Source organism: Somniosus microcephalus, chromosome 32, assembly GCF_052327205.1.
Source record: "Somniosus microcephalus isolate GS21.2 chromosome 32, FLI_Smic_1.0, whole genome shotgun sequence".
Lineage (NCBI taxonomy): Eukaryota > Metazoa > Chordata > Chondrichthyes > Squaliformes > Somniosidae > Somniosus > Somniosus microcephalus.
The window spans coordinates 31440619-31467422 of record NC_141018.1 but is presented as its reverse complement, the minus strand read 5'-3'; the positions used below and the strand labels follow the sequence as shown (position 1 = coordinate 31467422).

General features: G+C 45.4%; 2 protein-coding genes across 2 annotated transcripts in view; one reads left to right on the top strand and one right to left on the bottom strand.

The window, feature by feature from the left end:
• The window catches only part of ccdc33 (coiled-coil domain containing 33), a 340583-nt gene extending 327597 nt beyond the window's left edge, over window positions 1-12986 (top strand). The window contains 6 exon segments of the mRNA XM_085972306.1: window positions 3762-3893; window positions 7362-7446; window positions 8223-8359; window positions 9680-9763; window positions 11673-11789; window positions 12533-12986. Of these exon segments, the coding sequence (XP_085828432.1) occupies window positions 3762-3893; window positions 7362-7446; window positions 8223-8359; window positions 9680-9763; window positions 11673-11789; window positions 12533-12598 (621 nt within the window). The 3' untranslated portion in view covers window positions 12599-12986.
• A 6353-nt stretch (window positions 12987-19339) lies between these two features.
• Window positions 19340-26804, bottom strand: part of LOC147097374 (cholesterol side-chain cleavage enzyme, mitochondrial-like) — a 28007-nt gene continuing 20542 nt past the window's right edge. Inside the window, exons 6-9 of the mRNA XM_085972304.1 lie at window positions 26635-26801; window positions 24594-24672; window positions 22173-22364; window positions 19340-21365 (exon numbers count right to left, since the gene is read on the bottom strand). Of these exons, the coding sequence (XP_085828430.1) occupies window positions 21252-21365; window positions 22173-22364; window positions 24594-24672; window positions 26635-26801 (552 nt within the window). The 3' untranslated portion in view covers window positions 19340-21251. The remainder of the gene's footprint in view (window positions 21366-22172; window positions 22365-24593; window positions 24673-26634; window positions 26802-26804) is intronic.

The following is a 26804-nucleotide window of genomic DNA, read 5'->3' as shown; positions in this document are numbered from 1 at the left end:
CTTTCCCTGCCCCTACACTTGCTTAAAAATCTGTTACATCTCTAACTTCTTCCAGTTCTGACGAAGGGTCACAGACCTGAAACGTTAACTCTGTTTTTCTCTCTCCACGGATGCTGCCTGGCCTGCTGAGTGTTTCCAGCATTTTTCTGTTGTTATTTCAGGGAGCTCTCCGGTTTGGTGCCTTGTCCGTGCTGTTAAGTAATTAAGATATTTCTAATAGATAGATGCTCACTTGAATGAATGCACTTGGCCTTTTCAGAGTCACATTAGATGAATGCGTAAAGGTCGTTAAATGTGTATTTTTTTGAAAACTAGTAAATGTAAGTTGAATGGTGAAAAACATTTAGGGGGAAAAATTGGGGCGTGCCCCCTTTGGGGCGCTAACTTCGCCCCGTAAAAGTCATCGCCCCCCCCCCCCCCCCCGAGCCCAAAATTGAATGGTAACGCCCCAAGCAGGAGGCGGGGCGCTACTGGAAGCGCTTGCCCTCCCTCTTGGGGCGCTCCAGTTCAATATCGCGGCACTATGTGTCGCAGCGCCACGCGCGCCGGCACGTGGTACCGCGGTACTGCAAGGTGATGTAAGAAAACTACTAGGCACTTGGTCTAAACATTAAACAAAGCTTTAATCAACTGTTTTACAACATGGAGGTCTAGTTGTGTCCTTCACTAGTTCCTGTTAAGAATGTCCTGCGCAAGCTGGGCCCATGCCCGAGTATTTATACTCTCCCTGGACAGCGCCACCCGCAGGCCGCTCAGTATTATTTTGTGTCTTTCTTTCATGAATGACTGATTCATGTCACAGGGCTAGAGGAGTGCCGGGCTGATGGATCGCGGCCTGCCCCCCCCCCCCCGCGGGAGGAGGGTAGAGGGAGCAGGTGCTGGCAGGCGGCCCACAAAACAAATGGCCGCCCGGCACCTGCCTTTTAAATATCGCAACCCCGGCCGCAAGTACGCCCCCCCCCCCGACCCTGTCGTACGTCAGGGGGTGCGACCCAAGTTTGCGGCTGGGGCGCAGTGATGACGTCATCGCCAGAGGCACAGCGCCACTGGGCGCCACCAGCTACCACCGCCGCTAACCTCTCGCTGAATTTTGCGGGAGGCGTTAGCGGCGCCGCGCACGGGCGCTCGCCACTTTGCGCAAAGCAACCGAATTTTGCCCCGTAGTTTTAAAAGATTTGTTCTTGAGTCGTGGATGGCGCGGACAAGGTCGGAGTTATTGCCCATCCCTAGTTGCCCTGAGAAGGTGGCGGTGGGCCGCCTTCTTAAACCACGGCAGGCTATGTGGAGATGGTGCTCCCACAACGGTGTTAGGGAGGGAATTCCAGGATATTGCAAGGATGTTTATAGATGCTTTGTACCACAGCACCTTGATCTACCCATTCAGTGCATCATGGAGTGAGAGGATGTATGGCCTGTGACGTAAGAAAACTACTAGGCACTTGGTCTAAGTATTAAACAAGGCTTTAATCAACTGTTTTTCAACATGGAGATCCAGTTGTGTCCTTCACTAGCTCCTGTTAAAGAATGTCCTGAGCAAGCTGGGCCCGTGCCCGAGTATTTATACTCTCCCTGGACAGCGCCACCAGCAGGCCGCCCAGTATCATTTCATAAGTCATTTCCACATGAATGACAAGATTCATGTCAGTCTGTACCTGTGATCGCCCCAGACATAAGGGGAAGTTAAAAAAAAAACGATGCTCCGAATTTCTCAATACAGTGCTGGCCGTCCCGAGGGATCAGGCTGCCTGCTTGTTCCGTCAGCTTGGCTCGGTCCGTCAGCTTGGCTCGTTCCGTCAGCTTGGCTCGTTCCGTCAGCTTGGCTCGGTCCGTCAGCTTGGCTCGTTCCGTCAGCATGCCAACCTGTCAACTCTCGCTCAACTGGAAAGAAACTCTGTCATTTTCACTTAAAATGTGACCTATTGAAAAAAGAAAGTAAATCAGTTATTCAGTTTTCTCTTTACCTTTATTCATTCTGGGGATGTGGGCGCTGCTGGCAAGGCTGGCATTTATTGCCCTTCCCTAGCTGCCCTGAGAAGGTGGTGGTGACCAATGCTCCCCCTAATTTTTTTTGGGGGTGCCGCGCGGCCCCTTCACAGTTTTGTGCCTGCGTGGAAACTTAACATTGAAAAAGCCGGTCCCGGGTTGCGCGGGACCGGCAGAGAGTTGCGCGGCCACGTGGCTCGTAGGGAAACGTTGATGGTGACCCTTCTTCTTAAACCATTGGTTCGATACAACTGAGTGGTTTGCTCGGCCACTTCAGAGGGCAGTTAAGAGTCAACCACATTGGTGCGGGACTCCACATTTAGGCCAGGCTGGGTGAGGACGGCAGGTTTCCTTCCCTAAAGGTAAAGGTTCACATCAGTGAACCAGTTGGGTTTTTACAACAATCCAAATGCTTCATGGCCATTATTTAAAGTTCTGAATTCAAATTCACAAATTGTCATGGAGTGAGATTTGAACTCATGTTTATTGGATTATTAGTGCAGTAACATTACCGCTAAACTACCGTACCCATTACTAGGTGACATGGTTCAAACTATTGGCCCCAATGAATCTATTGACGGAAAATCATTAGCAGCAGCGTGCCTGGCATGTGGAGAATGGTGGGCACCAAGGTAAACTGTAGAAGCCCCAGCCATGGTATTGTGTTGGAAAATAATGTCTTGACATACCCTTTGGACTATTGACATTGAATATTCTGTGCTGTTGTAGTCACCGAATAATAGGCATGATATTATTGTCCTTGAGCCCGTACAGAGGTGATGATTCAGCAATTTATAACAACAACAATTTGCATTTACACAGCGCATTTAAGGTAGTAAAACGTCCCAAGGTGCTTCATAAGAGCGATTATCAAACAAAGATTTGACACTGAGCCACATAGGAGATATTAGGAGCGATGACCAAAAGCTTGGTCAAAGAGGTAGGTTTTAAGGAGTGACATAAAGGAGGAGAGAGAGGTGGAGAGGTTTAGGGAGCTTAGGTCCTCGGCAGCTGAAGGCATGGCCACTGATGGTGGAGCGATTAAAATGGGGGATGCTCAAGAGGGCAGAATTGGAGGAGCGCAGAGATCGCGGAGGGTTGTGAGGCTGGAGGAGGTTACAGAGATAGGGAGGGGCGAGGAGGCCATGGAGGGACTTGAAAACAAGGATGAGAATTTTTAAATTGAGGAAATTTAATATAAGGGAAGTTTTAAAAAGGTTGTACTTGCTTTCTTGTGGAAAAGAGGACACTTCAAGCTGATCACAATGAAACATTCAAGGTTATGGAAGGGGAGGGACAAAGCTGGTCCAGGGGATATTGTTCACTGTGGTGAAGGATTGAAATACAAGGGAACACAAATTAAAAAATAGTAATACGATAGCAAAATACTGTGGATGCTGGAAATCCGAAATAACAACAGAAAACGCTGGAAAAACTCAGCAGGCCAGGCAACATCCGTGGAGAGAGAAACAGAGTTAACGTTTCAGGTCGAAGACCCTTCGTCAGAACGAATTAAAAAATAGTAAATTAGGTGTAACAGGGAAGCAAGGCCACTCAAAGGCTAATAGATTTGTGGAATGAGTTATGAAGAAAGGCCAGTGTTGAGTTCAGTCTCAGTGGGCACAAGAGGCAATTCTGGACAAAGCCCCGATTGAGGGATGGTTGGCTGGATTGATCTTATCACAAGCTTGTTGGGCGCAGTGGGCTTTTCGTGTTCTCTAAGTGTGGCAGGCATTGCGGCTATTTTTAGTCCATTAAGATTTTTGCATCAATTACAGAAGAACGATCGTGAGACCGAACTACTGCGGCTACAGAAGGTCCATCAGCAGCAACAAGTGGTGCTACAGAAACACCAGGAAAAAATACGCAAATCAAAGATTCTGGAAGACACTATACGGCAACAAGAAAAGGTAATGGTGACTGCTGAGGCTGTTTCTAAAACGTAAAAGGGAGGAGGTATGTAGAGTTCGAATGTTGAACTTGATTAGGACTCAAAACCCAACCTTGAATGAGAAATGAATCACACTTAGGTTTTATTAAGGCTTAAAGAAAGAGAGACTTGCATTTCTATAGCGCCTTACTGGACATCTCAAAGCGCTTTACAGCCAATGTTGTAATGTGGGAAACGCAGCAGCCAATTTGTGCACAGCAAGCTCCCACAAACAGCAATGTGATAATGACCAGATAATCTGTTTTTGTTATGCTGGTTGAGGGAGAAATATTGGCCCCAGGGATAACTCCCCTGCTCTTCTTCGAAATAGTGGCCATGGGATCTTTCACATCCACCTGAGAGAGCAGACGGGGCCTCGGTTTAACGTCTCATCCGAAAGACGGCACCCCCTCAGCACTGCATTGGATCGTCAGCCTAGATTTTTGTGCTTAAGTCTCTGGAGTGGGGACTTGAACCCACAACCTTCTGACTCAGAGGCAAAGGTGCTGCCCACTGAGCCACAGCTGACACAACTGCACGCCCATTAGCTCTTGCCCAATTGATGCAATGCCAAGTATTAATTATAAGGGAATATCTGTACATTAAACACATTGTATTACATAGTATTTACAGCACAGAAACAGGCCTTTCAGCCCAACTGGTCTGTGCCGGTGTTTATGCTCCACACGAGCCTCCTCCCACCCTACTTCATCTAACACAATCAGCTTAATCTTCTATTCCTTTCTCCCTTATGTGTTTATCTAGCCTCCACTTAAATTCATCTATATTATTCGCCTCAAATACTCTATGTGGTGGCGAGTTCCACATTCTCGCCACTCTCTGGGTAAAGAAGTTTCTCCTGAATTCCCTGTTGGATTTATTAGTGACCATCTTATATTGCTGGCCTCTAGTGTTGGACTCCTCCCACAAGTACCTTCTCTACGTCTACCCTATCAAACCCCTTCGTGATTTTAAAGATCTCTCCTCAGCCTTCTCTTTTTCTAGAGAAAAGAGCCCCAGCCTGTTCAGTCTTTCCTGATAGGTATAACCTCTCAGTTCTGGTATCATCCTTGTAAATCTTTTTTGCACCTTCTCCAGTGCCTCTCTATCCTTTCTGTAATACGGAGACCAGAACTGTGCCCAATGCTCCAAGTGCGGTCTAACCAAGGTTTGGTACAAGTTTGGTATAACTTCTCCGCTTTTCAATTCTATTTCTTTAGAAATGAACCCCAGTGCTTTGTTTGTATTTTTTTAATGGCCTTGTTAACCATAAATACTTAAACTAATATAGAACAATAGCACTCACTGAATTCCTTGTGACTGGTCGGAACTGCAAGAGATTGAATGCATCATTCACCTAAATTTTACAATTGGCACTTGAAAATTTGCCAAATACTGGGGCCGGTTTTCACTTTTTGACAGCGGATTAAGTGGACGAAGAGGCCGGGCTTTATTTAAACCTGGCTGGAGAACGTCACTCCTGGAAAGGGTGTGTCTCCCTGTAACTTGCCGTCTCCAGGCCGGTGCAATATCGGTGGCTCGGATATCCACACCAGCTCGCAGGTAGCTCCTTGGAGGGGGGAGGCAAGCCCCGGTTTTCCACTACCCCACTGTTCAGCTACAAAAAACACTACCGGGAGGTCCCTGAGTGGGCAGTCTTCGCACTCTCAAGTCTTTGCCCTTGATAAATGACATGTGGTAAATGTAGCATGCTTGGGATGGACAGGTGACTTTGGACCTATGAATCCCAAAGCTCTCCACCACTGGGGGTTTTCCTCGCCTCATGTCTGGGTCTGTTGTGGACTCATTGATAGAGATTGATTGCTGTGAGTTGTGAAGAGGATGCAAAGAGGCTTCAAGGCGATTTAGACAAGTTGAGTGAGTGGGCAAATACATGGCAGATGCAGTATAACACGGATAAATGTGAAGTTATCCACTTCGGTCGGAAAAACAGAAAGGTAGAGTATTATTTAAATGGTGATAGATTGGGAAATGTTGATGTACAAAGGGACCTGGGTGTCCTTGTACACCAGTCACTGAAAGCAAACATGCAGGTGCAGCAAGCAGTTAGGAAGGCAAATGGTATGTTGGCCTTCATTGCAAGAGGATTTGAGTACAGGAGCAAGGATGTCTTACTACAGTTATACAGGGCCTTGGTGAGACCACACCCGGAGTACTGTGTGCAGTTTTGGTCTCCTTACCTAAGAAAGGATATACTTGCCATAGAGGGAGTGCAGCGAAGGTTCACCAGACTGATTCCTGGGATGGCAGGACTGTCGTATGAGGAGAGATTGGGTCGACTAGGCCTGTATTCACTAGAATTTAGAAGAATGAGAGGGGACCTCATTGAAACATATCAAATTCTGACAGGGCTAGACAGACTGGATGCAGGGAGGATGTTTCCCCTGGCTGGGGGGGTCTAGAACGAGGGGTCACAGTCTCAGGATACGGGGTAGGACATTTAGGACTGAGATGAGGAGAAATTTCTTCACCCAGAGGGTGGCGAACCTGTGGAATTCTCTACCACAGAAGGCTGTGGAGGCCAAGTCACTGAATATATTTAAGAAGGAGACAGATAGATTTCTGGACACAAAAGGCATCAAGGGGTATGGGGAGAGAGCAGGAATATGGTATTGAGATAGAGGATCAGCCATGATCATATTGAATGGCGGAGCAGGCTCAAAGGGCCGAATGGCCGACTCCTGCTCCTATGTTTCTATGTTTCTATTAGTCAACAACTCCACTATCGTGTATCTGCGATTACCAGGATGGTAGAAAGCGAGCTAGATGGACCTTGGTCTTTTTTTCGTCCAGCAACTCCCATGTACTCTACAGCCATTTTCTAAGGGAGACATGAATGTGGCCCATGTGGACTCGCCCTCTTTTTCCATCCCTTCCAATGAGCATCGGCTCCACTCAGCAATTCTCTGGCTGTTCAAACCAAGATCGGAAACCTGCCAGGCGAGAAAACCTGCTGGGCCGTCCCCGAGACCTCCTGCCCTGCAGTTCAGAGCGAGTCACGGCCATCCTCTGATCGTCAGGAGAAGCGTCTTTCTGTCACACTTGCATTTTTACAGCAGCTTCTCGTACATTTGATCATTTTTATGCCAGTAATATTTTTTTAACTCCTTTTTCTAAATGCTCAGAAAATGCAGTGAAAAATCTGGCAGTAGTCAAACTTTGGTCCTTTTCTCACGATTAGATGGCACAATTGCGTAACTTATCAAAGCTGAGAACGTGCATCAAGGGAACTCAGTTATTTGGGAAGTGGTGAGCAAACCTCGTGTTAACATTTTCTTTTGTGACTCTTCAGTGTTAGAGGTACATTCTGGCATCCGAGTCAGCTTCAGGCTCTCGGAGGGTAAGCTACAGCATGGCTAGACGCCGAATAAAGCCCCGTCCATGCTATGTAAACGGTATCTAACCAATTAATGTCTTTTTAATGCAGCTTATAGAAAAAATGGAGAATCTTTTGGATAAAAAGTTGAAAGAGAGGCCGAGAGAGAAGCCTAATGCAACGAAAAAACGCACAGGTAAATTCATTGACATAAGAACTAAGGGTGGAGGCTCATGTGGAGCATAACATAAGAACATAAGAATTAGGAGCAGGAGTCGGCCATACGGCCCCTTCGAGTCTGCTCCGCCATTCAATAAGATCATGGCTGATCTTCGACCTCAACTCCACTTTCCTGCCCGATCCCCGTATCCCTTGAGTTCAAAGATCTTGGGAGAAAAATTCAGTTGTTTGCGCCTCCCGTTAGCGCCTTAAGAGGGCGCCAATTGGGGCGCAAAGCAACTAGCGCCCGGGCGCGGCGATGTTTGTGCCGCTAACTAGACATTTTGCGGCGGTGTTAAACACTACCGCCACGATCTCCTGCGCCGGCAGATCGTGACGTCAGTCGAGGCCTGCAGTACCCCAGCGCGCCGTGCCGCAGCATGTGGCGCTGTGGCACGTAGCGCTGCGATATTCAGTTTGAGCGCCCCAAGCGGGATGTGGGGCACCTCGAGCAACGCCCCGAGTCCCTCTTGGGGTGCTCCAACTGAATATCAGGAGGGTGCAAGCGGCCCAAGCCCGGAGCTCAAATTGCGGCGCCCAGGCGAGCTTGGCGCCCCAAACGCGGCGCCACCGAATTTTTAGCCTCAAGTTTAGGATATTTTGATAAAAAGTCTACAGCCACTTTTGAGTTGTGTTGGTATATATTTTTTTCTTGAAATGTGGTGTAATTAATGTTTGTGGTGTACGTTGATAATCAAATGAAAGGTATTGGACGTGTATTGGTGAATCCTTAGGTTGCTTGTATTTGAACAGGGGATACTGATGACAACATAAGGAAAGAGGTGGATTCCGTCCTGTTGGCAGAGAATGCCCGGCTGCGTGACGAGATCGGAAAGTTACGACACCAGCCTGTACCCATCATTCTCCAGCATCCAGTACACGCACCGAAGGTATGGTTCCTTCAATACAACAAATGAGCTTTGACTGTCAAGCGACTTACAGGATTCTTTAACATTTTAACCGACTGTAATAAAAATTTAAAAAGTATTAGCTTGGCTCAGTTGGTAGCATTCTCCGCTGAGTTAGAAGGTTGTGGATGTGGGTCCCACACAAGCACTTGAGCTCATAATCTAACTGATTTTAATCGCTCCACCATTGGCGGCCGTGCCTTTGGCTGCCTGGGCGCTAATCTCTGGAATTCCCTCCCTAAACCTCTCCGCCTCGCTACCTCTCTTTGCTCCTTTAAGACGCTCCTTAAAACCTACCTCTTTGACACCTGTCCTAATATCTCCTTACGTGGCTCGGTGTCAGAGTTTGTTTGATAATCGCTCCTGTGAAGCGCCGTGGGACGTTTTACTTTGTTAAAGGCGCTATGTAAATACAAGTTGTTGTTGTTTGTTAGCCTGATGTCGCCCTGAGGGAGTGCTGCACGGTCGGAGCCACTGGCCTTTGGATGTCTGTCCATCTGTTCAGGAGGAGGTTAACCGAGGCACTGGGAAGACTGTAGAATTGGCACTCTGGAAGGTTGAAGTCAAATGAGCTGAATTCCTTTTTCATCCTGACCCATGATCTTGGGATCTTAATCTCTCACTCACAGTGAAAAGTTCTTAAGTTTTTATGTTACATCGACCAGGTCTACTCTGTCGGAGGGTGCCTTACTCTCGTGGGACATCACATGACCTCATGCCTCCAATTGCCACACCCAGTCAAACAGCCCTTCCTCCTATCTCCAATATTTGGATAACTAATAAACGAAAGTGCCAAAAAACACACATTTTTTATTGCCCCTATGATTTTTTTCCCTTGGTGTTGCTCACCGCAGTGTCCAGGAGATTAATCTTCAATTCCTGGAGACTCCAGACCAACCCTGGAGGGCGGGCAACCCCTACATACACTTCCTGTTCTTAATTCAGATTTCCAACATTTTTTCTTTTTAAGCCCAATAAGAACATAAGAATTAGGAGCAGGAGTCGGCCATACGGCCCCTCGAGCCTGCTCCGCCATTCAGTAAGATCATGGCTGATCATCTACCTCAACTCCACTTGGCCGCCCGATCCCCGTATCCCTCGATTCCCCTAGAGTCCAAAAATCTATCGATCTCTGTCTTGAAATATACTCAACGACTGAGCCTCCACAGTCCTCTGGGGTAGAGAATTCCAAAGATTCACCACCCTCCGAGTGAAGAAATTCCTCCTCATCTCAGTCTTCAATGGCCATGACACACCCCTCTCTTTAACGGCGATCTTTTAATGTCCCGCTGTTCCTTTCAGGAGTCCTTTTCTGACTCGGAGAGACTAAGTTTACTGGCACAATTGGAAAAGGCGCAGGGACGGATACAAACACTGGAGACGCTGGTAGGTAGATTTTGGAAGGTGCTTTCGGAGCATCTCTCTGCACTGTTTAAGTATCTGATCACCGCTGGTACAACACTTTGCATGTGTACGCACTAAGGTACATTTTTGAGGGACAGTCTGGTAAAACTGTGCCAGGAAAAGCCACTAAATGCTTGAAATTACACTGTGCAAGTACTGAAGTCCAAATGCGTAACACATTCTTTTGCAAACACTTGCAATAAGATAGTGGACAAAGGAATTTCATAAACTAATTGTTATAAATCTCATCATCATAAAGAAACTACTCATGAAATAATGCTGGACGGCCAGCTGGTGGCGCCGTCCAAGGAGTATAAATACTCGGGCGTGGGCCCAGCTTGCTCAGGGACATTTTGTAAGACAGGAACTAGTGAAGTACAACTAGACCTCCATGTTCTGAAACAAGTTGATTAAATTGACGTAATAAAACTCACTACGCACTTGGTTTGAGTATAAAGCAAGGCTTTAATCAACTTGTTTCAGAACATGGAGGTCTAGTTGTACTTCACTAGTTCCTGTCTTACAAAATGTCCCTGGCAAGCTGGGCCCACGCCCGAGTATTTATACTCAAACCAAGTGCGTAGTGAGTTTTATTACGTCACTAATATTATCTCAATGTTAATTTGAACCAATAATTGTCTTACAAGGTTTAAAGGCCTCAACCCAGCCACGAATGGGTGCCTGTACTGCAACACAACTGTCACAGTAATGAGCACACAATCTAGGCTGACTGCAGTACTTTTCACTGGAATTAATAAGAGAGCAGGACTGATAGCTGCTGAGAAGAGCGATTGAGATTTCTAGAGATATTCAGAGCACTGCTGGACTTTTTCTCAGGGGAAGTAGGAAAAGAAAGACGAGGATAAATTTTCTATTTTCTCTGCACTCTCAGAGTGCGGAGGGGGGCGGATGGGAAGGTGGAGAATTCATGATAACATAACCATAGATGAACCCTGGGTGGAATGGACTTGATGAATGGTAGCATAGTGGTTATGTTACTCGCCTAGTAATCCTGGACTAATGATCTGGGGGACAAAGCAACCTGCTTGATTGGCACCCCATCCACCACCTTAAACATTCACTCCCTCCACCACCGGCGCACCGTGGCTGCAGTGGCTACAAGATGCACTGCAGCAACTCGCCAAGGCTTCTTCGGCAGCACCTCCCAAATCCGCAACCTCTTCCACCTAGAAGGACAAGGGCAGCAGGCGCATGGGAACACCACCACCTCCAAGTTCCACTCCAAGTCACACACCATCCCGACTTGGAAATATATCGGTCGATCCTTCATTGTCGCTGGGTCAAAATCCTGGAACTCCCTCCCTAACAGCACTGTGGGAGCACCTTCACCACACGGACTGCAGCGGTACAAGAAGGCGGCTCGCCACCACCTTCTCAAGGGGCAATTAGGGATGGCCAATAAATGCTGGCTTTGCCAGCGACGCCCACATCCCATAAACGAATAAACAAAACGAGCAGCTGGGGAATTTAAATTTAGTTAATTAACTAAATCTGGAATAAAAAGCTAGTATCAGTCATGGTGACCATGAAACTACCGGATTGTTGTAAAAGCCCATCTGGTTCATTAATGTGCTTTTAAGGAAGGAAATCTGCTGCCCTTACCCGGTCTGGCCGATATGTGACTCCGGACCCACAGCAATGTGGTTGACTCTCAACTGCCCCTCTGAAATGGCCCAGCAAGCCACTCAGTTAAGGGCAGTTAGGGATGGGCAATAAATGCCGGCCTTGCCAGCGACGCCCACATCCCATAAACTAATTTTTTTTAAATGTAAATTATTACCAACTCGGTTACGCCCCAGGGATTCCAATGAAGCCATGGCTTCTGCTGAAAATAATTGGCCTTCCTCTCTCTCCACGGTTTACTTGGTAGATGCAGGAGAATTCACGGAAATGGGGGCGAGAGAAACAGGGTATGCTGACAAGGTTGTCTGAGTACGAACATGGTTTCACCAGGACCTCCACCATGGTATTACGTGACTTCCCCTTGGTGAGTGAAGTTCTTTCCCTCGTACTGTTTGTCTGTTGCAAGCTTCTTGTTATCTTGATTCCTGGGATGGCGGGACTGTCGTATGAGAAGAGATTGAGTAAACTAGGCCTGTATTCTCTTGAATTCAGAAGAATGAGAGGGGATCTCATTGAAGCATACAAAATTATTACAGGGCTTGATTGGGTGGATGCTGGGAGAATGTTTCCCTTGGCTGGGGAGTCTAGAACCAGGGGCCACAGCCTCAGGATAAAGGATCTGCCATTCAGGACTGAGATGAGAAGAAATGTCTTCACACAGAGGGTGGTGAATCTTTGGAATTCTCTACTCCAGAGGGCTGTGGAGGCTCAGTCATTGGGTATATTCAAAACAGAAGTCGATAGATTTCTGACTAGTAAGGGCATCAAGGCATATGGCGATAGGGCCAGTGAATGGAATTGAGGCAGAAGATCAGCCATGATCTCATTGAATGGCGGAGCAGGCTCGAAGGGCCTACTCCGGCGCTAGGTCAGGGGGCGCGACTGAAGTTTGTGGCCGGGGCACGAGCTGGACTCTGACGTCATCGCCGTGCGCATCGCTGGAGGCGCAGCCCCGCGGGGCGCTACCGGCTACCGCCGCCGCTAACCTCCTGCTGAATTTTCCGGGAGGTGTTAGTGGCGCTGGGGGCTTTGCTAACGGGAGGCGCAAAGCAACCCAATTTCCCCCCCCTCCCTGCTACTTTTAATATTGTACCCTTGCCATTTTAGCAATAAAATGCATCAGATTCACTTTTGACCCGAAATTGACATGGAATGCTTGACCCTTTGGCATGAAGCTCAGAAGAGGAATTTACAGGCGACATATTACGAGAACATTTAATTGGAATGCCGAGTCAAATCGTAAAATGAACATTGCAGCAAGTCGCTAATTCTTCATATAAACCAAAGCTGGTTATAGCTATTTAAAACGTAAAAAAAATCCGCTTCCTTGCTAAAGATTCTGGTTATTTTTGTACACAAAGCTCTGACACAGAAACACTGAATGTAAAGTAATATATATAGTTATTTTCACCAAGGTGTTAATTGTAATTTATTAATGATTAATGTATACATTCTTTATTAACAATTAATGATTTGTAGACTGAGCTGTATACTTCCTATTCAGTTTTGTACGGAGTATGTTTACACATTTGAACATAAGGATAAAATATTATCCACTAAAGATATCCATTGTTTTGGTGTTTTTATTTGGAGGGGGGAAATGTGTTAAGGTGCATTTACACTGCAGCTAATAGTCTGAGACCAGTCGCCACAGTATACGTTCCTTGGAGTGGGCCAACCCTCCAGGTATGTTTGAAGTGCAGGCCCTCATGACAGAGGCCATCAAGCCAGTCTGTCAGACTGCTGCTATGTCGGCTCTGGGTGACTATGTGATCTCCTCCTTGGATATCACCTGGGCCGGATGGAGAGAGCTATTGATGGGGTCTTCAGCAATGTCGCTGCTGCAATTGGTAGACCTGCTCAGTGAAGGTGTTGCTGTCTTTCCCAAGTCAACACCTCCACACCATTCCACCGCCATCGCTCTCTGATGACTCAGGCCGAGAGTTTCCTTACCTCGGTGGCGGGACCCGACCCCGCTGCTGGCTCCATCCCGCTCTGGAAAATGCTTTTTTTATTGATAGGGCTTGTTAAGCCCACCCAGCACGTTTCCCGATCCAATTAGGGGTCATTCATGACGCGTCATCAGCTGGTTTCCTTAAAGGGACCACGGCCAACTTTCTTTGAACATTTGTGCTGTCAGTATTCCACAGCATTGAGGTGCTGCAAACACTGACAATCACTGCGCAGAGGTGCACGGCTGCACCCAGGCTCTCCCATGATTCCCTCCATATGCTTATGGAGGGAGTCAGAGCACGCAGGGAGGTCCTCTTCCCTTCCGAAGAGACCTCCCCAGGAGACCAACACAGCCTGGTTACACGTTGCACAGGAGGGCACAAGCAGGGATGTGGTCAGGAGGATCTGGGTGCAGTGGCACAAACCTTTCAATGACCTCATTAGATCACGAAATGTTAGTACAAAGCCACACTCAACCTTATCCTGCTGTGCCTCTCATCACATCCCCATCACTCTGCCTTCCCTACCCCTGCACATCCTTATGCCAACTTACCTTGCACCTCCACCCATTCCTCTCTCTCTATCGACATTAGCACATCCCGATCTCACTAGCCACCCCTCACACTCACCCTCATCCTAGTGCAATCATACCAACTAACAACACACAAGGGTAGGCACTTGAGTGTTTTATCCAATGTTTATGTAAAGTTTCTGTTAATGTGGTGGCAAACATTGAAACCTTTATTTTCAACACTTTCCGTTCTTGGACAGATGTGTGTGAACCTTTGGAAGTGGCTTAGTGTGTTTCAGTGAATGTTGAGACATAACGGTACCCCCCGCAATGGTGATGAGCATGAAAGGAATGGCTTGGGCATTGTAGGGATGCTTTATGGTGTTGGTGTGGGGTGGTGCCAACCTGGCGCATCATGTGGCAGCCAGGAGGGTGTACAGCGTCAAGTGAAGTAAATCTGGCCATGGTGAGGACATCCCTGGCTTCCTGGGCAGCAATGTGGTCGGGTGCTGATGCCCTGTGTCCTGTACAGCAACAGGTGATTGCGGAGAAGGTTGGTGTTATTGTTGGTGCTGCTGGTGTGCCTGGTGCTGCTGGTGTTGGGGTTGATTGTGGTGGGATTCTGAGGACCAAGGTGAGAGAGTATAAAGGGCATCCATGCTGATGGAAAAGATGGTAGGTGAAGTAGAGATGACAGAAGCATTCTGCCAATGGTGAGAGAGGTTGTTCCAATGAGGTGAGAGTGGGTGGAAAGTGGAAAGCCTGCAGAATCTGTGCTGGAAATGCACTGAGAAACAGCTTGTGGCTGAGGAAAGTGATGATCTGTCAGGTGTGAGCTTTTACTGTACATTTGAAGCTGTCAAGTAATCAGCTGGAGCAATGGCCACTGAACTCCCGCCTCAGGTTGACCACCGTGGTCCCCAAACAGTGTGGTTCCTGTGGCCATGCATACTTTCTGACCTGTCAAGGCATAGAAATTGCTGCCGATGACATACTCAATGATGTAGGCATGAACGTTATTGGATCTGGAGTCCAGGAATGCTGCATTGGATGAAGGGCCAGCGGGTATTTTTGATATCCCAGGGTCTAAGCCTTAACCTGCTTGGGGATCAGCAAATAATAGTGGCACCATGGACTGATGTAAAGTGACTGCTGCTGGGAAATGGGCCGTTAGCTTGTATTATTCTGTACAGGATAGTGGCAATGTTGCTGGACTAGTAATCTAGAGGCCTGGATTAATGATCTGAGAGACATGAGTTCAAATCCCACCAGGGTAGCTGGGGAATTTAAATTCAATTAATTAAATAAATTTGGAATTAAGAACTAGTATCAGTAATGATGGCCATAAAACTACTGGATTGTCGTAAAAACCCATCTGGTTCACTAATGTCCTTTAGGGAAGGAAATCTGCTGCCCTTACCTGGTCTGGCCTATATGTGACTCCAGACTCACAGCAATGTGGTTGATTCTTAATTGCCCTCTGTGGTTCAAGAAGGCAGCTCACCACCTTCTCAAAGGCAATTAGGAATGGGCAATAAATGCCAGTGATGCCCACATTCCATGAACAAATTTTTCAAAAAGGTGAGCACAAACAAGCAAAACACTGTTGGAGTAAAGGCCCTTGTGGTTCATGTATGGTGCACCCCTGCGTGCAGAAGCACATAGGGCTATATGGGTGCCCTGATGACACCCTGCACTTTTGGATCTCCTACCCTTTGATAAAATCCTGGGGCTCTCTCCGCTATTCATGGGAGAAAGTGATGTACCTGCACTGCAGACTGACTGATGCAGCTGATATCCTGAGTGATAACCTGGAAAGAGCCCAAGACACACATTAACACACAATGGTGACCATGTTTAATTAACAGTGATGAGCCAAGTGGGATTTGTAATGTATCAACAACAAGGATTGTCATTTGCCATTTGCAAGGACTAAGGGCAGATGAAATGGATCAGTGATCAGGATTTACACCAGAGCTTGTGGAAATTACGTAGAGATTTACGTTGTCTGTTTTGAACTGGACAATGGAATTAAAGCATCAAAAGATGTGGACACTCGGGCTAACTGATAAAAGGTAAAATTCTGCTGCTAGTTCTAGTGACTTTTTAAAACCCCAATTCAAGCTATTTATAAAGAAACTGTGAACAGATATACTCAAATATGTGGTGTTACCAGCTAATTAGTAAGCAAATGAGGTTACCAAGTACAAGGTAAGTGGGTAACATAGAATCATAGAGTGATACAGCACAGAAAGTGGCCATTCGGCCCATCTTGCCTGTGCCGGCTCCTTGAAAGAGCTATCCAATCGTCCCACTCCCCTGCTCTTTACCCATTGGCCTGCAAATTTTTCCACTTCAAGTATTTATCCAATTCCCTTTTGAAAGTTATTGAATCTGTTTTCACCATCCTTTCAGGCAGCGCATTCCAGATCATCACAACTCGCTGCGCAAAATGTACTTTTCCGCATGTTGCCTCTGATTCTTTTGCCAATTACTTTAAATCTGAGTCCTCTGGTTACCAACCCTTCTACCATTGGAAACAGTTTCTCCTTATTTAATCTATCAAAATGCTTCATGATTTTGAACACCTCTATTAAATCTCCCCTTAACCTTCTCTGCTTTAAGGAGAACAACCCTAGTTTCTCTAGTCTCTCCACGTAACTGAAGTCTTTCAGCCCTCGTACCATTCTAGTAAACCTCCTCCGCCCCTCTCTAAGGCCTTCAAATACTCAAACGTGTCAAAAGAATAATATATATCTTTCATGTAAGAGAATAAATGAAAGAAATTAGCTGGGAATTTGATATGTGCAGTTTATGTTTGATTCCCACTTTGGCTGCAAAAATTCTGAATGGGGTTGAGGTCGGGTGTGACAGGTGGGTCGTGACAGGTGGGGGCGTGAGAGGTGGAGGCGTGGCAGGTGGGGGCATGACAGGTGGGTGCGTGACAGGTGGGGGCATGGCCTGTGGGGGTGTGACAGGTGGGGGCGTGACAGGTGGGGCGTGACAGGTGGGGATGTGGCAGGCGGGGGCGTGACAGGTGGGGCGTGACAGGTGGGGGTGTGACCGGTGGGGGCGTGACAGATGGGGCGTGACAGGTGGGGGTGTGACAGGTGGGGGTGTGACAGGTGGAGTCGTGACAAGTGGGGGCGTGGCAAGTGGGGGGGGCATAACAACTGAAGGAGGGAAATGATTGCCTCAGTGAGCCATGAAGTGCTGCAGTGGCTGTGAACACAGAAACACTTCTTGCAATCGTGAAGTGCAAGAACTCAACTGGAGTCTGAGCTAGTTGGACAGAAAATTTAGTGTGGGAACCTGTGAAAATAAGTTCAAAGTCCATTGCGGTTGGCAAATAATGGCCCAGAAATTCAGGTCGGAGGCTTCCCGCGGGTGCAAGCCCCCGACCTGCACTTACCTAGCGCGCCAGCCGTTGAGCTGTGAGACCCCATGGGATTCCGATCCTGGGCCTCCTCCAGCTGCCGTCGCGCAGTGCTTGCGTATCCCAGGGGCGCAGTTAGTTCGAAGCGTCCCCTGGGATCACGTGGGCCATGGAGAGCCAATGGTAGCAAGGAATCTGTATTCATAGATTTGACAGGAAGAGCTGTCAAATCTATGAATACAATTCAGCCCCAAAACATCACCAAAACTTCAAATAATTTTTTTTTTAAATCACAATTTTAAAATAACTATAAATTACATAAAATAACTATTTTAAACAATAATTTAATTTTTTGAAAAAATTAATTACAGTTTCTAACGGGGCTAAAAATAAACTTACCTTTCTTTAAAGTATTTAAAAATAATAAACCTGTGGAAAAAATGTTTTAATTAACTTAATTCACCACTTACCTTGTTAAAAACAGGCCTTGCGACTGCTTTTTACAAGCGTAGCTTCTGGAGACTTACCCTCCCGGAGAAAGCTGCAAAAAAACCACAAGTTCCAGGCGTACGCACTGCCTCTCCGGCGCACGCGTTCGACCTGTGAACCCCTTCCTTTAAGGGAACGGAAGTTCCGGTTTCCCGCGCATGCGCAGTGCATGCACGAAACCGGCACTTTCGTTGGGCCTACGCGTGAGTACCCAACGAGTACTCACCCGTGGGGCCCTGAAGTTCTGGCCTAATATTTTATATGTCCATGAAATGTACTGGTGATCCGTTTCTACTGGAATTATACATGCTAAGAACCTATTAGAGACAGTCTGTGGAACAAATTCCAAGCAAATTTTTCCAAGGTGAGAACAGCCTAGATGTAAATTAAAGAGAGCTCAGAAACCTTGAAACAACTGATGAACTTTAGGCTTTTTTCATGATCAGGAGTACTTGCAAAAGTAGTGGTTTATTAATGAATACAGTTATCACTTCCTGTCATGATACAAATGCATACAATACATAAATACCTCAGTGATACCAAACCAAGAAAGTGTTTGTGTGGCGTGAGTTTAAGAGGACGTAGACAAATACTAGGATAATTGCCCTATGCAACCTCAAATTGCAAATAAATCTGCATCGTGGTCACTAGAGGCTAGAAATTGCTTTTGGTTATAAGCAGACAAAAGATAAGGGTCTGTGCTTATTATTGCATATTAAAGCCTTTGGCCACTTTAAAAATAACATTTACACTTGTAAAACGAATTAATTTGTCAAACAAAAACCAGCCATTTGCAGTTACAAAAAATATATTAAGAGGGCGTTGTGACTGTAATGTACAATGGTCTCAATCAACAAGTCACAGTGGAAATTCAGTTGCTACAGCAAGTTTGCAAACCTTTAAAAAATACTTTGCTGTATAAAGATTATCATTTTTATTAAACCTAAATTGAAAACCTCTGTAGCATCATATGCAACTGCCAATGAAACATCACCCCATCATCTATCATTGGGATTGCATTTATCAGTGTCAGTTGTGGCTCAGTGGGCAGCACACTCAGCCTCTGAGTCAGAAGGTTGTGGGTTCAAATCCCACTCCATGGGACTTGAGCACAAAAATCTAGGCTGACACTCCAGTGGAGTGCTGCACTGTCAGAGGTGCCGTCATTCAGATGAGATGTTAAACCGAGGCCTTGTCTGCTCTCTCAGGTGGATGTAAAAGATCCCATGGCACTATATTGAAAAAGAGCAGGGGGAGTTATCCCCAGTGTCCTGGCCAATATTTATCCCTCAATCAACATCACTAAAACAGATTATCTATTTGTTATCACATTGCTGTTTGTGGGCTCTTGCTGTGCGCAAATTGGCCGCTGCGTTTCCCACATTACAACATTGGCTACACTCCAAAAAGTAATTAATTGGCTGTAAAACGCTTTGGGACGTCCAGTGGTCGTGAAAGGCGCTGTAGAAATGCAAGTCTTTCTTTTTCATACTGCAGTAAACTCTTGTTTAAACGGCACTTAATCATTCAGAATTCTTTAATAACTGGCAAAATAGATAACCGGTAATCTTGCCGAATCCATCCATTTTTCGTTTTTTCCGAGTTCCCCGCGGTGGCCGAGTTAATCAGTGGTTTTTATTTTTTTTTGTGTTACAAGTTGCCTAGCTCTGTTATCCGGAATTTTTCATCAACCGGCACCATCCCAGTCCCGTGGGTGCCGGATACAAAAGAGTTTACTGTAGTTGGAAGGCAATTTAATCTAGAAACAAGAATATTACTTTAACAGACGAGGGGGGGAAAAATCCAAAATAATTTAACCTACCTATATAAGAATTCACTCCTAAACTACATAAACATATCTATAGAGTATAATATTTAAACTGAAATTAATGTTAAGAATCATTGCAAATTCACTTTCCCTGTTCCGTCAAAAAAATGCTTCAGTATAGTAGTGGCTATCTCGGTATAAATGTGTAGAAAGAAAGAAAGACTTGCATTTATACAGCGTCTTTCATGACCACCGGACATCCCAAAGTGCTTTACAGCCAATGAAGTACTTTTTGAAGTGCAGTCATTGTTGTAATGTAGGAAATGCGGCAGCCAATCTGCACACAGCAAGCTCCCACAAACAGCAATGTGATAATGACCAGATCATCTGTTTTTTAGTGATGTTGGTTGAGGGATAAATGTTAGCCCCAGGACACTGGGGAGAACTCCCCTACTGTTCTTCGAAGTAGTGCCACCGGATTTTTAACGTCTACCTGCGAGGGCAGACAAGGCTTCGGTTTAACGTCTCATCTGAAAGACGGCACCTCCGACAGTGCAGCACTCCCTCAGTACTGCGCTGGGAGTGTCAGCCTGGATTTTTGTGCTCAAGTCTCTGGAGTGGGACTTGAACCCCAAAGCTTCTGACTCAGAGGTGAGGGTGCTACCACGGTTGACACAGCATCAAAGAACATTTCTTGGTTGTGCTGAAATGTCTTGATCTGCAGTTTAACAGTGTCCAGGAAGGAGTTCTTGTGTGACAGGACCAGACATGCCTGTTGTCTGTGGCGAGTGTACTACCCAATTTCTAATGATGTCTATCTAACAGCAATGCTTACTGATGGCTTAACTAATTTCCCCATAGCTGTTAACTGAGATAGTAAAGACTTAGCTTATTAACTCACACATAAGCTGTACTAGTTTTTTTTCATAAAAGAGAAAACCAGTTTAAGTCGGGGGCATGTTCTATATGTGACTTAGTACTTTTTTTCCTGGATAGAAGGGTTGAGTTTGGGGTTGCGGCTTATAGCTGCAGACCTATATGTACGTCAATACAGTACTCTTTATCCACTTCAAAAAAAGAATTGTGCCCATCACAATGGGAGATGTTGGCGTTGTATAATGTTTACTACTGAAGGCAGCAGAAATACTTAGCTGTTTCCTGATTTTAACATAAAGATATGATAGCACAGGTTTAGTGAAAACAAATATATAAAATAGCTTGTCAGCTTTATGATCATTTTGGAGTTCTGTTCGCTTCTAGTCTCCAACTAGGAGTTAAGGTGTGCTGTCTGCAATAAAATCATAAACCTGTTCATAAAGGATGAGTTTATGATTTCATTACAGAGAGCATCAAGAGGAAATAATGCACCTAAAGTTCAAACAGCGTTTTGGGGGGTGGGGGGTACAGTGGGGGAAACGGCGATAAAACAGCTTCCCTTGTGTAATTGCTTGCTGCTTGAACTGGTTTCTCATGCTCTGCTTGTCTCCACTAGCTGTAAAAATTGCTCACCACACCATTATGTAGTCATTTAAACATCTGAAGCTGACAGTTATCACTGGTTGTATGGAAATAAGGCAAGCAATGGGTGGGCAGGTTTACCAGCAATATTAACCCATTACTGATCACTGAGCATTTATACTTATCGAGATTGCCCATTAATTAACCTTCATTGAAATGATTAATGTAACACCAACACGTGGCTTGCTCCACAAACGTGTCCTTTTGGTCTTCACTTAATGGACTTTAAAATTAATGTGATGGGGTTCTCTGGGATGAGGATGAGGTCAAAGGTTGTTCTTACTTCAACCAGCCGACTTGTTTCAATGTTAAAGTTCTGGAGCATCTAAGAAGGAAACAGGATGACAGGCATAGAGTCAGCTATTGCGACATTTCAATTCGACAAAGGCTTGTCACATGAAAAGCAGAATGTTAAATAAACAGCAAACGAAAATGCCATTCTGCCCATCCCACCTCTGACTGCTGCTTAGGTCATTACTCAGGACCATTTTATTATCTCCCTCCCATCTCACAATCATCGACAGATGCCAAAGGTATTTTATTTGAGAGAACTACTGCTACAGAAGTGTTTTTAGGTCCCCGTACAGTTTATTTTGTTGGAAGTATTTATAAAACCCTTGCGCAAACATTGCCGAAAATTGGGAAAGTGTTAAATCTCTGTAATCTCCTCCAGCCCCACAACCTCCGCGATATCTGCACTCCTCTACTTCCGGCCTCTTGAGCATACCTGATTTTAAATCGCTCCACCATTGGTGGCCGTGCCTTCAGCTGCCTGGACCCTGAGCTCTGGAATTTCCTCCCTAAACCTCTCCGCATCTCTACCTCTCTCTCCTCCTTTAAGGCGTTCCTTAAAACCTACCTCTTTGACCAAGCTTTTGGTCACCTGCCCTAACATCTCCTTATATGGCTCGGTGTCAAATTTAGTTTGATTTACGCTCCAGTGAAGCGCCTGGGGTGTTTTACTACATTAAAGGCACTATATAAATACAAGGTTGTTTTTAAAATGTTGCTTTTTTTTGATGGATTCTTCAAAAACGTATTAACCTGATTAAAAAGGTTGAGTAATCCTCAAAGGCAAAGTTCTTATTGTGACGTTTAGCAATGTCTGGCATAAAGCTAACATGTGACTCACGTGGATTAGAAACAGCAGCATTTCTGCCTCTGCGATCCTGCGCCCAATGCACTGCCGCGGTCCAAACCCGAAGCCGAGGTTTTTGAAGTAGTTGCTCTTCTGGTTCAGCCACCTTTCTGGGTTGTACCTGTCTGGCTTGGCAAATATCTCCGCGCTTCTTCCCATCGCGTACAATCCCACCTGCACTAAGGTCTACAGGAGAAAGAAACCGGGCACCGTGTTAGGTTCCAATCAGTACGTTGTCCAATACGTTAGTTCGCCAGGCACATGGGGGCTAACTGAGAATCCAGTGGTCGCTAATTGCATTTCTCATTCTTAAAAACGACTGAGTAATAGACTCTGCCGTTGGGCCTGTGAACTCAAATACTCATATTCACACGATGTAGGCATGTGAACTTTAACATTCTTGTGCGTTTATAGATAAGAAAGAAAGAAAGACTTGCATTTATATATACAGTGCCACTAGATGCAGGAAGGATGTTCCCGATGGCGGGGGAGTCCAGAACCAGGGGTCACAGTCTAAGGATAAGGTGTAAGCCATTTAGGACTGAGATGAGAAGGAATTTCTTCACCCAGAGAGTGGTGAACCTGTGGAATTCTCTACCACACAAGGCAGTGGAGGCCAATTCATTAAATATATTCAAGAAGGAATTAGATATATTTCTTAAAGCTAAAGGGATCAAGGGATATGGGGAGAAAGCAGGGACAGGGTACTGAATTTGGATGATCAGCCATGATCTCATTAAATGGCGGAGCGGGCGCGAGGGGCCGAATGGCCTACTCCTGCTCCTATCTTCTATGATTCTAAGTTTCTTTCACGACCACCGGACGTCCCAAAGCATTTTACAGCCAATGAAGTACTTTTGCAGTGTAGTCACTGTTGTAATGTCGGATACGCGGCAGACAATTAGAAGGTGAGATGAAAAGGAGAGTGAGCAAGTGTTTTTTTTGATTGTTCTGACCTTGGTTACTGAATGGTGATAGATGTTTGTTCAGTAAATACACACACGTGAGGTATATTTCCCTGCATAGTATGAGCGCATGTAAGGTAAGTTCCAGAAAAGATTTTGTGATATAACATTTACAACTAATTGCGCAGAACTGTGAAAAAACAGATTTATTGTTGGTCATTAAAATTTGACATTTCGGGAGTTTGTATTTACATGAGGTTGTAGACAGGCAAAGCTACGCTGAACTCACTGCATTTCCAGAAAGCAGGGAAGCTGCAGTGCTTAACTAATAATATCACCAATCTTTCAGAATGGTTGGTTCATTATCATCATTTTATAGTTAATATAATATGTAGTGAATGGACATGTAATATGTGCAGGAATTTTATGTCTCCAAATAATGTAGTCACTCCAACTTTTCCTATCAGTTCTGCCAGCATTGCAATCCCTTCCCGCTACATCAGTGACCATAATAGCAATGGTAATGAAAAGTATGGATTGTAGTGATATTCAAACATTATATATTGTAAAATGAGAAATGATTGGGAGTGGCCCATGGCTCAATGAGTAAGCATTTGTGCTACTGAGCCATATAGACTAGGGAGGTGCCAAGTTTGATGTCCACTCCTCTGCTGATCTGATTCACTGAAGCAGTGGGTACAACAGCTGACCTCAATGTCTCTGGATGAGGGAGGGGAAAAATAAGCCAGGATTTTGGTTCTGGCTATCCATTGCCCTCAATGGAACGTGAATGTGGTTGGATATCAGAGGAGGACAGGATTGATTTCAGCTGTGATGTTCCCCCATAAAAGAAAGACTTGCATTTAGATAGCGCCTTTCACAACCGCGGCACATCCGAAGATGCTTTAAAGCCAATGAAATACTTCTGAAGTGTTGTCATTGGTGTAATGTAGGAAAAACGGCAGCCAATTTTGCACATAGCAAACAGCAATGCGATAATGACCAGATAATCTGTTTGTTTTTTAGTGATATTGGTTGAGGGATAAATATTGGCCATGACACCAGGGAGAACTCCCCTGGTCTTTGAAATAGTGCCATGGGATTTTTTATATCCACCTGTGTAGGGCAGACAGGGCCCTCACCTTAACATCTGATCTGAAAGACAGCACCTCTCTCCCTCACTACTACACTGGAGTGTCAATCTACATTCCCTACTCAAGCCTCTGGAGTGGGACTTGAACCCACAACCTTCTGACTCAGTCGGCAAGAGTGCTACCAACTGAGCCACAGCTGACACAGTGATTAAATAGCCTGTCAGCACTCCCTAACAAGGTTCACCTATAAAGAATAGCCACTTGGATAACTCTGAAGTGCGATCATTGTTGTTCTGTAGAAGGGGAGAAAGGGTAATAAAAATGGGGAAGTTTGTTTTGGAGGGAGATTACAACGCTGTCTTTTTGCTTCTGATAACCATTGTGATAGGTAAAGTATTTGATTGTCTATATCTTACCCCAACTGGTATGTGATAATTTTGCAACACAATGTCTTCATTTGTATATCGCTGTAAGGTTACAGCTACTGGGTGAAGCCTGCAAATATACGTAAACTGCATTAGTAAGAGGCAATGTACAAAGGAAGGGGGAAAGCAGTTAGACAATAACCAAAGTGACTAAAATGTTATGGATTAAAGCTTTCAAAGATGAGACACAGGCACGATGGACGGAATGGCTTCCTTCTGTGCGATGATACTATGATTCTAGTGGTAAATCAGAAAACCTGAAAGAAATGCTGAGCTACTGACTTCAGATGGTATCAAGCTAAAGGAGGCAGATGCAATGGATCTCTATGTGTGAATCTAAATTCTATGTGATCCATTGGTAAAACTGTTTCCTGATTGATCAGTTTTCCTTGTAAATAAAGTTGGAACTCCTGATGCCACCTCTGTGTGTGGATCATCCAAAACCTTAGGAGGTAGAAATTCATCTTGAATTCTTGACTGCTATGGAAGTGAATATCAGGCGCTGCGTAAAACGGGCAGCCGGTCCGATACCGCCTGTTTTTTGCGCCACTGCCCGAGTTGAATTTCTAGCCCAAGACCTCCAGTCCCCTAATTCTCCCATTAAGGCATCCAGCTGTTAATTGGCACTAATCCCCTTCCCGCCTCGGGGAGGCGGGTCCCAGCGCGGGTCGGGTACCCGTCTCCTTTGAAATGGGCATGGAGGCGGGTTGGGGGTGGGATGGGTTTGTGCCCCCCCGATTTCAGGATTTTAACCCCCCACATGCCTCCAATCCCGCCTCCACGGCCCAATGAAAATCCTGCCCAACATTTTCGACGCAAGGTCGTCGACCTGAAACGTTATCTCATGTTTCTCTCTCTCCACAGATGCTGCCTGACCTACTGGGCACTTCCAGCATTTGCTGTTTTTATTTCAGATCTCCAGCATCCGCAGTATTTTGCTTTTGTATTGCTTTTGAAGTGATATTCTGCATTAATTGTGTCTGTGCCATTTAAAATTTAAAAAAAAATATTTCGAGGTGATTGCAGCCCATACAACAGCCCCGAAAGCACTCCTAACGCTGAAATGGATGAAGCCATGCTAACGTTGGCAGCGAGATTAATGATTATAGCATCATTTCTGTCGAGAAATAATTCACAATTCTGAAGTCCCCTGGAAATTCTGAGGTTAGTAGACGTGTGTCTGGCTATTAAGAGAATCTTCTGTGGCACAGGCCACAGGCACATTAAATAACACAAGGTAAAATGTAAGGGTTTGTCACTTTAAAGGGTAATTGCTTTGAATTCTTGAAATGAATGCTGGAGTCAGTTACAAGTCATCCTGTCAATCAGAACCCTAACTTTGTTTGACTGCGCTGGACAATTAAGAGGACGAGGGGCATTGTGAGTTCTTGGAGAAGGGTCACGGCATTTTGGGATTGTTTTTGCTTTTTTTATAAGACAGCTGAGGCCAGGAGGTAGCAAGTGTTTAATTTGCTTTTAACTTTCCTATATTTATACCAACTTGAATAGTTTTTAGTTTGTTGTAACTGACTTGTCTGTGGTCTGCTACAGGACAAGGGTTTGGGAATCAGTCCCATGGGAAGAATGAACAAATAAGGTATGATAAAATAAATGTGTCTCGGTTAGAATATATTTGATAATGATTAAGTGTGACTTAATCATGTGGTGTACAACATGATCTATTAATTAATTAGTAATAAAGAGTCAAATGTATTGTAACTGTTTTGCAGCCTTTAGTTTGCCCATCTCATTAATCTACCCTGGATGGTTTTATGCATTTTTTCCCCCTTACCTCCTTGCGTCATACAGCATTCGCCAACTGAAATGATGTTGGGGTTGATTTTAAACCAGAGTGGGTTTCAGACTGGTGGGGGGGGGGGGGGGGGTGGGGTGAGTGTGACTCACAATCGGCTGTCATTCTGCTGAAGAGGACGTTGGTACACTTATTGACCCCTCTCGGTCATTTGAAATGCCTTTAAGAATTTGAGAGGTACGGGTCTGTTGCTTTTCATAACGGCAAGATGTTTCTTACCTCAGTGTTTCCTTCAGTGCAGCTCTGAGTAGTGGCACTGATTTTAACATCTGTAATAAGTCGCCCCTTGTTGTCTGCTTGGCTTCTATAATCTCCCTGCGTAAATTCTCCTGTATTGTAGGGTGTCTGGCAAGCTCATACATTGTCCATAATAGGGTCATCGAAGTCTA